The sequence below is a fragment of the Sciurus carolinensis genome, chromosome 9 (genome assembly GCF_902686445.1).
Source record: "Sciurus carolinensis chromosome 9, mSciCar1.2, whole genome shotgun sequence".
Lineage (NCBI taxonomy): Eukaryota > Metazoa > Chordata > Mammalia > Rodentia > Sciuridae > Sciurus > Sciurus carolinensis.
Genome location: NC_062221.1, coordinates 103,247,152 through 103,259,980, shown reverse-complemented (window position 1 = coordinate 103,259,980; position 12,829 = coordinate 103,247,152). Strand labels below are relative to the sequence as shown.

The 12,829-nt window shown below is 30.8% G+C and overlaps 1 protein-coding gene across 4 annotated transcripts in view; it reads left to right on the top strand.

Moving 5' to 3' along the window:
- The window catches only part of Cadm2 (cell adhesion molecule 2), a 1,011,411-nt gene extending 1,002,567 nt beyond the window's left edge, over positions 1-8,844 (top strand). For all 4 annotated transcript variants that reach the window (XM_047563029.1, XM_047563030.1, XM_047563028.1 and 1 more), the window contains 2 exons: positions 5,568-5,693; positions 6,703-8,844. In XM_047563029.1, coding sequence (XP_047418985.1) covers positions 5,568-5,693; positions 6,703-6,821 — 245 coding nt within the window. In that variant the 3' untranslated portion in view covers positions 6,822-8,844. The remainder of the gene's footprint in view (positions 1-5,567; positions 5,694-6,702) is intronic.
- Positions 8,845-12,829: the final 3,985 nt, after the last annotated feature.

Sequence of the window (12,829 nt, the reverse complement as noted above, 5' to 3'; positions counted from 1 at the left end):
CAACTTTAGTTTTAACAACTATGGTAGTAAAATAATGACAGCCAGCAATGCATAGGAGATGTTTCCTTTTTAAAAAATATACTTACCAGTAGACAAGCAAAGTAACACTCTTTATATACATATAAGTGATCTTTAAAATCTTAAAAATCTTGAGACTATCATTACTATGATTTATTTTATTGATGGATGAAGGCTAAGTGTTAAGTATTCCTTCATAAATTTATAAAAATGAATAGTGCTGGGCATGTGGCACATGCTTTTAATTCCAGTAACTGAAGAGGTTGAGGAAGGAGGGTCACAAATATGAGGCCCGTTTTACTCAACAACTTAGCAAAACCCTCAACAACTTGGTGAGACCCATTCTAAATAAAAATAAATAAATGACTGAAGATGTAGCTCAGTGGCAAAGCACCCTTGGGTACCAAAATAAAAATTAAAAAACTACTTTAAAAAAGAATGAATAAATATTAGTGTTATGGGTTATTTTCTTCAAAAACATTAACATGTGCATAAGTATATCTGAAACCAAGTAAAAATATGCAGTGACAAACATAATAAATTTAAATTGATCTGAAATAAATGTTAACAAATCAGATTGCCTTAATTTTTTAAACAAACACACTTACAAAGGAATGCCTTAAAAATTATGTGAGGGGCTTAGATTTTAAACTGGTGGTGGAGGGCTTGCCTCACATACATATGGCCCTGGATTGATTCCTAGCATCAAAAATCTTTTTAAAAATTAAAAAAAAAATAGTATCCAAGATTTAATGTGAGAATGAAGATAAATAACTACATTGCAAGGTTTTTTCTTTTCTCTGTCACTAAGTATATATATCATATAATCCATGTCTCAGTTACAAAGAGAGTTTCTGGAGTCAAGTTGATCTACATCATTAGGGATAAGCAAGAATAAACAATAGTATCAGAACAGAATTTTTGTGCATGACATCACAACAGTAACATTGAAAAGAACATACATAAAGATGTAAGTAAAGTTTAGAAATTGAACCAACAACCTATGAAAAACATGTAAAATATGAGACATTAAGTATGTTGACCAAGGAAAATATTGTCTTAAATATTTATATGGATTTATTAATGCTAAATGAAGAAAACATAATAAAAATACCACTTTCTATTTTGAATAATATGAAAGTGTTAGAAACATTCACTAAGAACATAGAGTGGGATTAAATATAGAATATAGTCAAACCAGACCCATAATCAATCAATAACAAAAATCCTTTGAAAGGAGAAGAAAAAAATCTATGATGTAAAATGAAATCAACTAATTAGAGCATAAATTTGGGGAAAACCATTACAATAAAATGTAAAATTAGTATATGAAAATATAAAAGTTGTAAAGAGGGAATGACATAGATATCATATAAAATATGGAGCACATACAATGAATAAATATGGTTTTTTTACACAAAGAAATTAGAATTGTTAATAAAAAATAGAATACAAAAAAGAATTTATGAACTAAAACAAGATGAATCAATCTGATTTTAATTTAAAAATAGGTTTAAAGATGAAATAAAATTCTGACTAGACACAAACTTCAAAATATGCCTAGATATTCAAACAACAAAAACTTCTGATACCATCTGGGGTACAATGGTGGGAAACAGTTCACTTAAAAAAGAAAAAATAAAAACCTGAATAATTTCACATTTATTCTGTACGTAGGTGAATGTTGAGAAGACAAAATAAATAGTCAAAACATGAATAAGTTTTCTAAATTATTTAGTAAAAAATATAAAACTAGAGATTCTTTTAACAGTTGAATGCTGTTCACAACAAAATTATACATATAAACAAGGTTCAAATATGTGGTTATCATGAAATTTTATTTCTTAAGAGACAAGATGTATGCTTCATACCATTAACAGAGGAGGAGTATATTTACTGAGTTTTGTATAAATATTAAAAATGGCAGTATTCTAGGTATTAAAAAGGTAAACAGATCAGCTACTGTCAAAAAGAGGATTGCAGTTTGTCCACTTAGATTTTGGATGCAATTTGGGGATCATAAATTAATATGATATTTTCATTGTTGTTCAGAAAATGATCACTGATGCTGTAAGAAAATATAATATTTGTATCAATGAAAAGAAAAACATTAAAAGAAATTACTGAGACACTATGTAAACTAGTAAAAAGTTAAATAAGTTTGATGATCAACAAATAACAACACCTTGACAAGTATAAACTCAGCAAATATAAGACAAGATGCTCTAGAAAATGAAGTAAAAAAGAACATACAATGAAAGGATATTTAAAAAGAATAAAGACAAATTTAAAGAAAATATGATAACATTTTAAAATATTGCTTTAAACTCAATCTTTAAGTATATTTAAATGTTAAAAATTCTCTTTTTGAATGAAAAATAACATTGTAAATATGTGGTCCAATATCAAAAAATTATACAATGTACTAAATGAAACTGAAGATTTGAAAAATTGAGCAACCATGCTATAATTCTAGATAATACACTGCATAAAATAAAAGTCATCTGTAAATTAATACAGCCTTAATAAATAATCTATAAAGTTTTTGGTTTTTGTAAAAAACCAAATGCTGATGGGATGCTCATGGGAGACTTGTCCTGATGGCATTAAAATGAGTTTTAACTAAAATATTGGTGTAGGATTGGACATGCAGGTTACTCAAATAGATGTGAATATGGAGAAACTCTAAATATATTGAGATTTATTCAGTGGTAAACTAAATAAAACATAAAATTATTGATGAAAGCAATTATGTAAAGAAAAACTTGTCTATTGTAAAAGAATTAAAGTTTATTTTGTAAATTACTTAAAATTATAGACCAAAATGTATTTTGGAAGAATTAAAATATAATAATAAAATAGTAAAATGACATGATAAATCTGTATGCATAAAATCATATCATGGCAAAAGCATTTCATGTCATGACCTATAAGACATGTATCATAACACAAAAACTTAATAGATTTGATTACATAAAATTTTAAGACATTTTTATGACTGAAAATACCATAAGTGAAAGATAAATGAAGAGATATTATTTGAAAAAGTTTAGGCTTTTTGTGAAGGGAGCTGTTAAAACAAAGAATTTTGATGGAATAATGAACAGACTGCATAGACAGACATTTCATAATTCATGTATTAATGTGGCCCAAGAAATGTAGACATCATTATGCTAACCTTCAATTTAACAAATCCAAAATGTTTAAATCGAGATGTCAGTTTTTCACATCAAATTAGCAAAATTAATTTTTAATTATAATATCTGATGCTAGTAATATATGAGGAAAAAGAATCCCTCAAGTGTAGTTGTGGGAAATAAATTTGCACACTCAAAAGATTGTATAACTGTACAATGTAATTTGGCAATATTTTTTAAGTCTTTACAAAATATCTATGCCCTTTGATTCAGCAATACACTTTCCAGAATTTACCTTCAGGAAATAAAACACATACAGAGGCGTGTGAACAAGAGTGACTTCTCAGTTCCCCAAAAGACTGCTCAATTCTTAGAGATAGCAAATAAAATGGCTATAATTTATGACAGTGTTCATATGGGGATTTAAGCAAGAAGTAGAATAAATAAAAATTTAAACTCATTCCAAGGTATCTGAGCAACAAATAGGAAGAGGGAATTCAGAGACAAGATGGGTATGTGGGGCTGATGATGCCAAGAACCCAGTGAAACCAAAGTACTTACAAAAAGTCTCCTTTTCTTGCCACAGTTCCAGAAATCTGGCTGCCAATGCTACAAATCCCAGAATCACCTGTGCTTTATCCCTGGGAACCTAGATAAGTTCCCCTTTAAATCCCATGGCTCTTGATCCATGACTCTGACACCATAATCCCTGTTGCTGCCCACACTTTCCCCATGGGACTTGGGAGCAATTCACTCTTTTCCCACAGCATCAAGACCACAGGTGCCACCATCACAAATCCAGGTGCCATCAGTGTTTTACTCCTAAGAATATGCGACTTTTGAAGGCCACATCCACTGGAAAGTCATGCAGATTCCATCATGAACTGCTGCAGTGTAGACCACTGAGGCATGCATAGACTGCTGGCATTAATTACCACTGAAGAAATCACATGGAGGCTACACTTGGAGCTTACCTATTATTAAAACCAAATCACCTTTCCAACTGACACACAAATCACATCTAAATGAAGAAAACAACAACAACAACAACAAAACAAAACTTTTCCTGGAAAAACTACTTTATATAATAAAAGAGGTGAGTTAACACCAGATGCACAGATATCAACATAGGGACACAAGAAACATTGAAAAGCAAGGAAGAATGACACCTACAAAGGAGCACAATGATTATCCAGAAATAGATCCCAGTTTCAAGGAAATCTATAAAATGACTGAAAAAATTCAAAATAATGATCCCAAAGAAATTCGTGAAATGCAAGAGAATATGGACAGACTATACAATGAAATGAGAAGGAAAAATATGATTGAGAAATTCAATTGAGATAAAAATAAAAAAAAAAATCAGAAATCTTGGAGCTGAAAACTTTAGTGAAATAAGAAAAATAATTGATACCTTCAACAACAGACTAGTCCAAGCACAGGAAACCATTTTTTTAAAAAAATTTGAATAATGACCAATGGCATAAATGTAGGGAAATGCAAGAAAGTTATAATAGATAGCTAAATTTAAATCAGCTGCCATAACAGATAAACTTTTTAATGCCAACAGTTGTAAAAATAGAGGTTTTTTTTTTCCTTCTTCATAGCCCTTAAAGTATGCATTATTTTTTAATTTTTTATTTGCTTTAATTAGTTATACATGACAGAATGCACTTTGATACATCATATATAATGGAGTGTAATTTCTCATTTTTCTGGTTATACATGATGTAGAATAGAGACATTATTAGCCAATGTACATATATAACTATACAACTTGTGGTATTCTACAACATATATAACCAGAACTATGTATGCATTCTTTTTTAATTATTTATTTATTTTTTATTTTTTATAGACTGCATTTTGATTCATTGTATGCATTCTTAATTGAGCATTTTTCTTCCAGCTAGAGCATCAGTGACTAATACTTTGCTTACACGTCTAATTTTCTCATTTTCAGCTAATATCTCCCCCATTTACCTGGCAGGGATACATGTGGGAAAATTTTATTTGCTGGACTTTCATTGATTGTCTAGAACACAAATCACACTGTTGCACCCAATTGCAAGGAAGGCTGGAAAATGCTTAGTTCCATGCACTGAAAGCAAATGAATAAATTTGTTATCAGTTGGAAATCTCTACCCCAGTACACCCTTTTGATTACCTAATAGTTTATTACCTAATAGTTTTTTCTCACATGAAAAGCACCACCAACTTCTGTCCAAAGAGACAACCTAAAGTACCATTAAACCAGTGTATCTAATTCAAAATCCAAGATCCTCAGGTATATGTTGTCTTCTTCATCATGCTTTTAGTATGCATTTAATCCAAGGACAAAAGGACCAAAAGACAGGTATAGTATGACTATCTGACAGACTAATTAGAATAACATGATCCTCTCTTTTCCAGATCCCAATGCTCTGGCTGGCCAGACTGGCCCTGATCATGCTCTCATAGGAGGGATAGTGGCTGTAGTTGTATTTGTCACACTCTGCTCTATATTTCTGCTTGGTCGATATCTGGCAAGACATAAAGGTGGGTTATACTTAAATTTTAAATAAAGTACTCAATTTTTGCAAAAAAAATTCTAAAAACTAGCTTTATTTGCAAATATACAAGTGTTTATGATTTCTATTTGTTTATGTGTGTGTGTGTGTGTGTGTGGAGAGAGAAAGTGAAAATGGGGGAGGGGATATCCAAATACTAAATTCTATCAAGAAATTCATGATAATGATCATGTTAAATATGTCACCATTCATTCTGATAGCTACTTTAAAGCAGATTCTATCAATAGTTTGCTCTCTTGTCCATTGCAAAACATTGACATATTTTCCTCACTAATATGATTGCATGTCTTCTCACTAGTGGCAAACAAAAAAATCCACCAAATGCCTGTAGTGAGATTTTTGTCCTAGAAAAAAATAACAAATTTTCTTTTTCTTTTTTTTTTTCTCTGGGCTAGTGGTTCATTCTGTGAGCATTGGTTATTGGCTAAACATTATTTTACGGAGTCAAACTAATTCTAAGTTGAGTAAAAACTGATACACACGCACACACAAAAAAAATAGAGGAAAGCTTTTAATTTATCTCTGGGATTTATATTTTAAATTCAACTATAAGTATATGTTTGACATTTGTGTTTAGAAGTTTATGGAAACACAAATAAGTAAATTAGTGAGGAAAATATGTGATTTTTTTGCAACGGTCCAGGTAGCATATAATTGGCATAGCTTAACTATTAAATAGATTTACTAAAATGAATGTTGACATATTTGACATGATCATTAACCACCTCTTAACAAAGGATCCTGATTGCTACAGCTGCATTTGCTTATGTGATCTTTATCAATCATTAAAGAGCAGCTTTACCAGCAACACACACTAGAAAACTGAGAAAAGGGTGAATTGTGTGGGTTACATCTCAGAATATGTTCCAACATATAAGAAATCTAACATAAGTTCTTTCCTTAAATGAATACAGCTTTATTGCTGGCTTTTTTACTAGGCTCACAGAGCTAACATAGTTTTCTTCCAATATCCACAGGAACATATTTAACAAACGAAGCTAAAGGAGCTGAAGATGCACCAGATGCTGACACAGCCATTATCAATGCTGAAGGCAGCCAAGTCAATGCCGAAGAGAAAAAAGAGTATTTCATTTAAAATTCAGGCCACGATTCTGAGTTTTACTTACCAGGCTGGCTGCTGAAGAAAACTGGCTATCATCTTTCAGAAATCATTTCTACCATCTTCTGCTATTTTTATTAACTTCCATACTGTACTGCTATCAGTAGCCAGTGTATACCAACAATCAGCTGTCAAAAGCATCATTCTTTAATTACTGTACCATCCATAATGCAGGACATTTCTTACTGCCTAAATTTCACACCATTGCTCTTTTAACATACAGTGCTTGAATATACAGCCTTAACAATGTTAATTATCTCCTTGAATCATGATATTGAGTTGTTTTTATACATTGAAAAAAATGTATGCAGAGTCCCTCCCTATTTCTTTTATTCTTTAAGTCACAGACTTTATTGGTTTTTCACTGGACAGCTTTCACAAGTAACAGGATTAGGTAAAGACCTAATATGCTTAAGTTTAATTGAAGATTAGAGGTTTACAAACAATGTTTTCTACCTGTCTATCTTCAAAGACAACATGTTTTTGAAACATATGCCCTAGAAAACACAAACTGAGAACAAACACCGTAGCATAGTTTCTGAAATGTTTGAGATTATACTAGAAATGCTGTATCAATTTGCTATTTAAAAATGTAGTATTTGATACAGGAGTCATGTATATGGATTGCAATCATGACATGACATCTTACATAATTACATAGATTCTACCAGTAGGTTATTATAGCTTCATTTACTGATAAATTGTTCCAAACATTTAACTGCTTTGAGAATCACAAAGATTTCTTTCATTTCTCAATTTGATTCTATAATTTATTTGCTCCATAAGGACTCACCTGCCTAAACAAAATTGAAGTATCCTTAGGGCACAATTTTGAGACATTTTAGTATCTGTATATAGTGCATATAATAAATCCAATTAAACATTATTTGATACATATTTAACTTTTTTGGCTGTAGGTAATTCAGTCATAAGTAAGCATTTTCTAACGTCCATTATATCCCTTTAGATATTACTTAAACCAATATTATAAGTAGATAACATGTATTAGTATTTTTGTCTGTATGTCCTAGCACTGTTCAATGACAAAATTTTCTAGTTCTTGTTAATTTTTATTTGTTATACAATGGAAGCACAATGTTATAAGGAAAGGTAATTTTAAGCTAACAACCAGTGCACAGCCTCAGGTTTTAAATTACAACCACAGTTGAATAATAACCTAAAAATAAAGTCTTAGTTTGCTAAAAATTTACAAATTTTAATTTGGCAGTTCCAGAGCTGCTTACCTATGTTGGTTTGCCAAAAAGAAGTGTTTAAGATATGTTTTCTGTATAAATGAACTAATTCTTTATATTAAATTCCTGTCTATGCATTTTGTGAGGTACAAACTTATGAAACAGTGAGTGATGGAGAATTTCTGCCATGCTTTCAACTCCAAGGTGAAGAAAGTCTCTTTCTCTGGATTATTTTGAAATTTTGATGTATTTAACCATTATGAACTGCTGTATTCTTAAATATGATGCAGAGTTGATCTAAAGTCATTATTTCTTCTAGTAAAATACAATATTGCTAGAATAGTTCTCTTTAAATTTATTATATGCTAAAGAATAAAATCCAGTTAGATTAAAAAAAAATATTTTCCCATTTACAAGCATTGCACCTTTAAGAAGAACAATATGATGAAATGGTAGCTACACTTGTGATGTCTGACAGCATGATGGCCTAGGGTTTTTCAAATAATATCTTGGAATTTATTTTTGAGGAATGAGAATGGTTGAGTACAACATCGTGTATTAATATCGAATGAAAGACAAGGGTGCTGTATCTTAGATTATTTATCAAAAAAGTATAAATCTTTAAAGGACAATGTTAGAATTTTAAGTTGTTTTTTTTTTCCTTTTGATTGTCGAAGCATTTATCTTGTTGATTTCTTACAAAAGACAAAGGACGATGTCAGTCAAGCAGCACTTTTTCAAAATATACAGAACATAAATAATATGATGTGGTTGAGTGTTAACATAATAAATCATATACAGTATGACATTTTAAGGAAATAAGTCTGCATTGATGTGATTGCATGCTTGTTTTTACAGTTCACTCCATACCATCTGTGGAAAAATGCAATAATATGTTAATATAGTATGGTAGTTTGAGAGAATCAGGTAGGTGCTACTAGACACATTGAAACTAGAATAGGTTTATAAACTGTTCATACCTTTCAATGCATAATCTTTAGAAAGACTCCACAAAGCAAAATTCATCCTGTTAGTACAAATGGAAAGGTTCTTATTGCAGAAGTAAGTTGCATAAACTGCATCATCAATTACTATTTAAAGCCTAATTTCAGGATGCACTTACAAAATTGCTACTCTTCATTGACGCTGTATTCACATCTCTTTCATTTCATCTATATTCTACTTGGCTCCAACTGCTAAATTGTTGCCTAAATAACTCAATCATTACTTATAGCACTATAAAATTAGAAATCCAAAATTGGTTGCATTTCAGATTTTTGACTCTTTTAACCCTTTAGAGTAATAGAAAATCTCATTTGAGCTCTTGAAAACTAACTGGTAGATTGGTATTTGTGAGCTCTAATCAAATGTTTTCCAGTTAAATAGAGTTCAATATGAACTAAATATTATTTTCTATGACTTGAAAAAATTAGCAATGGAATTATATTTTCCTATCTTTAAAAATTATTTAATTTTCACTAGAACAGGCATAAATTATAAAAATTCTTCTCATTTCCATTCCAACAAGTCAGAAAAAAAAATGAGATAAGATTTCTAAATAGTACCCATGTCCATTGCAAAGTCTAAAATGTGCATACTTGTATGCACATCCAGCCACTTTCTGTTTCTACTAAGTGAGCACAGTGGCTAGGGGACTCAATGAAAGACTTGTGCACACATACTCACGTGCACACACACACACACACACACACACACACACACACACACACCCCTTGTAGAATATGGACATTATTCTTTACCAAAAGTAGCTATTCTCTGCCAGTGTACTGTTTACAGTGTAAATTGATTGTCCTCCATTGGAAAAAAAAAATCTAAACAGCATTCTTCTTTTCCTCTTTTCCATTTTTGAGTGTCTTAGGTAGAATAATGATCATAATTAAGAAGAAAAGGAAGTCCATGAATGCAAGGCTAAAGACAGAGAGCATGAGCAGAGACTGATAATGGTGACCATGTGTGTGTTTGTGTGTGTGTATGTGTGTGTATGTGTGAATGTTTATGAGAGAGGAAGAAAGAAGACAGACAGAGAGAGAGAGAGAGAGAGAGAGAGAGAGAGAGAGAGAGATTTCAACTTGTTTTCTTTTACCAGAAAATCCAAGAAGCAGTTTAAGGAACCTGATATTGGAGTTTAATCTAGACTGGATGATCTCATATTGATTCAAGATGTTTAATCTTTCATTGAAACTCCATAATTAAAATAACAAATAGAGAAAGAAAACTAACTTTCCTAATTATGACAAAGAAGTTAACGCCTCATTTATTTTTATTTCTTGTAAAAATATAAATATCTCAAATAAAAGGACAGGCTCACTTGTAATTATGTACTCATGATTGTAACAGCATTGAGATTCCATATAGGCACATGTACAGCAGCTGTTTGACAGTGATGGCTCTTCCATGTAACATAGCAGTTATCGTGTAATTTAGTGCCACTTATTGCAAAGTGTTACCAAGGGGAACATTGAAAATATTTTTCCTTTTTCCTTTGAACATAGGACAAATATTAAATTTCATGTTTTTTTAAATTGTGGATAAAATGCAAAACCTCTTGTCTGACTGCAATTTTCCCATGAAACTTATGATTGCTTAGCTCCTTCTAAAAGTGCCCAATAATATTTCCTTTTGCAAATGGTAATCTGTGATGAATATAAAAAAATTAAAAATTTAACCAATAATCACAGTCGAAATAAATCAAACACCTAATGAGAATTACTGATGAGTAATGCTTTTTGTTAAGTGGCACAAAGTACACACTAAAAACTATGCAAAATATAGGTAACTACAGTGTACGTACATGTAAGTATCTTGTACTTGCTGTGTATGGATGTTGGAAACCCGTGTAATTATAATATGCATTTTGAATACTGGGAAAGAGGAAATCTTAGTGTAGATAATATAATTTGTTTTGAAATATACACTGGCAATACTGAAATATACTCAGTGCAATATCTGCAATTCTATTGCTGAATACTTCATGCAAAGGGATTTTTAAAAATTCTTAAACACGATCCAAGAGTTTGCTGATCTTCACCTCTCACACACTAAAACATTAATCAAAAACACAAGTAACTCAACAAGATAAGTTGTTCTTACTTAAATATCAACATACTAAAATAAACTAGTTTTTGGTTTAGATATTAGCATTACTGTAGATTAAGAAATAACCTGAGTTTTAAACTTTGATTTATATCTAGTTAAAATTAAAATTCTTAAACTTTCTTTGAAGTGTTTGTATTTTAATAGATTGCAGTACTTTTATTAAGAAAACAAATTTATTCAATAATTAATAGTTAAAGCTGTTATATCTTAATGACAATTTTATCTCTTTTCTTTTCCTACTCTATTATTTTTCCTTTTCTCTCCCTATTCCACGCCAAACATTCCCTTTGCATTTATACCCTTCCAAAGGCAATGGATTGAAAGACGCAAGATAATTAAGAGAGTCAAGGGGACAACATACGAGAATGGGTTCTAAAATCATCAGCATTTTTATGTCTTGAGATTATTAATATTGAATGCAATAGTTATTGGATATAGCTGGTAATTACTCTGCCATGCATACTTACAATAATCCTTCTACCTCTCACTTTCAACATGGGCTATGATACTTCAGTATAAATAGAGGAAATGATTATTTACAGGATATCCCAGGAAGCATTATTTTGGGACTTTCATAACAGTGCACTCCCCACCCCCTGGGAAATCTCAAAAGCCAATTTCTTGTAGTGTATTCTATGGTGTATGGATCTGCGTTTGTTTTCCTTCCCTATGATTAACTTTTCCTGTAGGCATAATATGATAGCTTGATAAGTATAGTTTTTCTCATGCCTATTTAATATTTCACTGTAATGTAATTGTGATTTTTTAAAAATAATTTAAATGGCAACACTTTGCAATCCAACCTGATACTTCATTTAATTTTTAAAATGTAAAAATCTTATAAACCAATGCTATTCTAAGTGAAAATCATGCTCATGATTTTTTTGAGACGTTTTATCTGTATAAGACAAAAATTTAAGTATTTTAAAACTGATCTCCTAATAACAAATAATCCCAAGTAATGCAAAGTATTGCCACAAAGCCCTCTTTATTTTGTCTGCATAGGCACAATATGAATTTTTAAATGATGTAATTTAATTATCATAAAAGAAAATGCCATTTTGTGATCATATTTTCCTCTAAGGGAAAAAAAGGAACACAAACAGTTCTCAAATTCTGATGGTGAATCTATAAAATATGCTTAAAATTAAAATTAGATGATTCTATGTTATATAGATATGTTACAAATAGTTTTCGATCCAATCTTTACCATCTTTTTCATATAAACACATTTCTTGTGCATAAATATATATACAAATATGCATACATACAACCACACACACACACACACACACACACACACACACACACTTATATGTATATATATGTACAAGAAATGATTATTGGAGAGAATGGGCCCAAATGTGAAAAAGATGTAAAGAAAAAAACCCACTATTTTCCCCTCTGAAATATACTGTATATTTCAAAAGAAGTAACATTAAAACATATTTGAAGCTTGCAGGGGCAAAAGACAAACCTACCAGGGCTCAGCACTTAAGCACTTTTCCCACATCCAGGGTCAAAGCAGCAGTGATTCCTACATGAACTTTAAAGTGCAGTATGAAATGCAACATTACACTTATACACAGTACTGTCAAACCTCAAATGCTTTCTTTCCTTAGATGCTTTTCCTTGTACATGATATCAGTAGACACTTTTCTCTTTATATTTGCT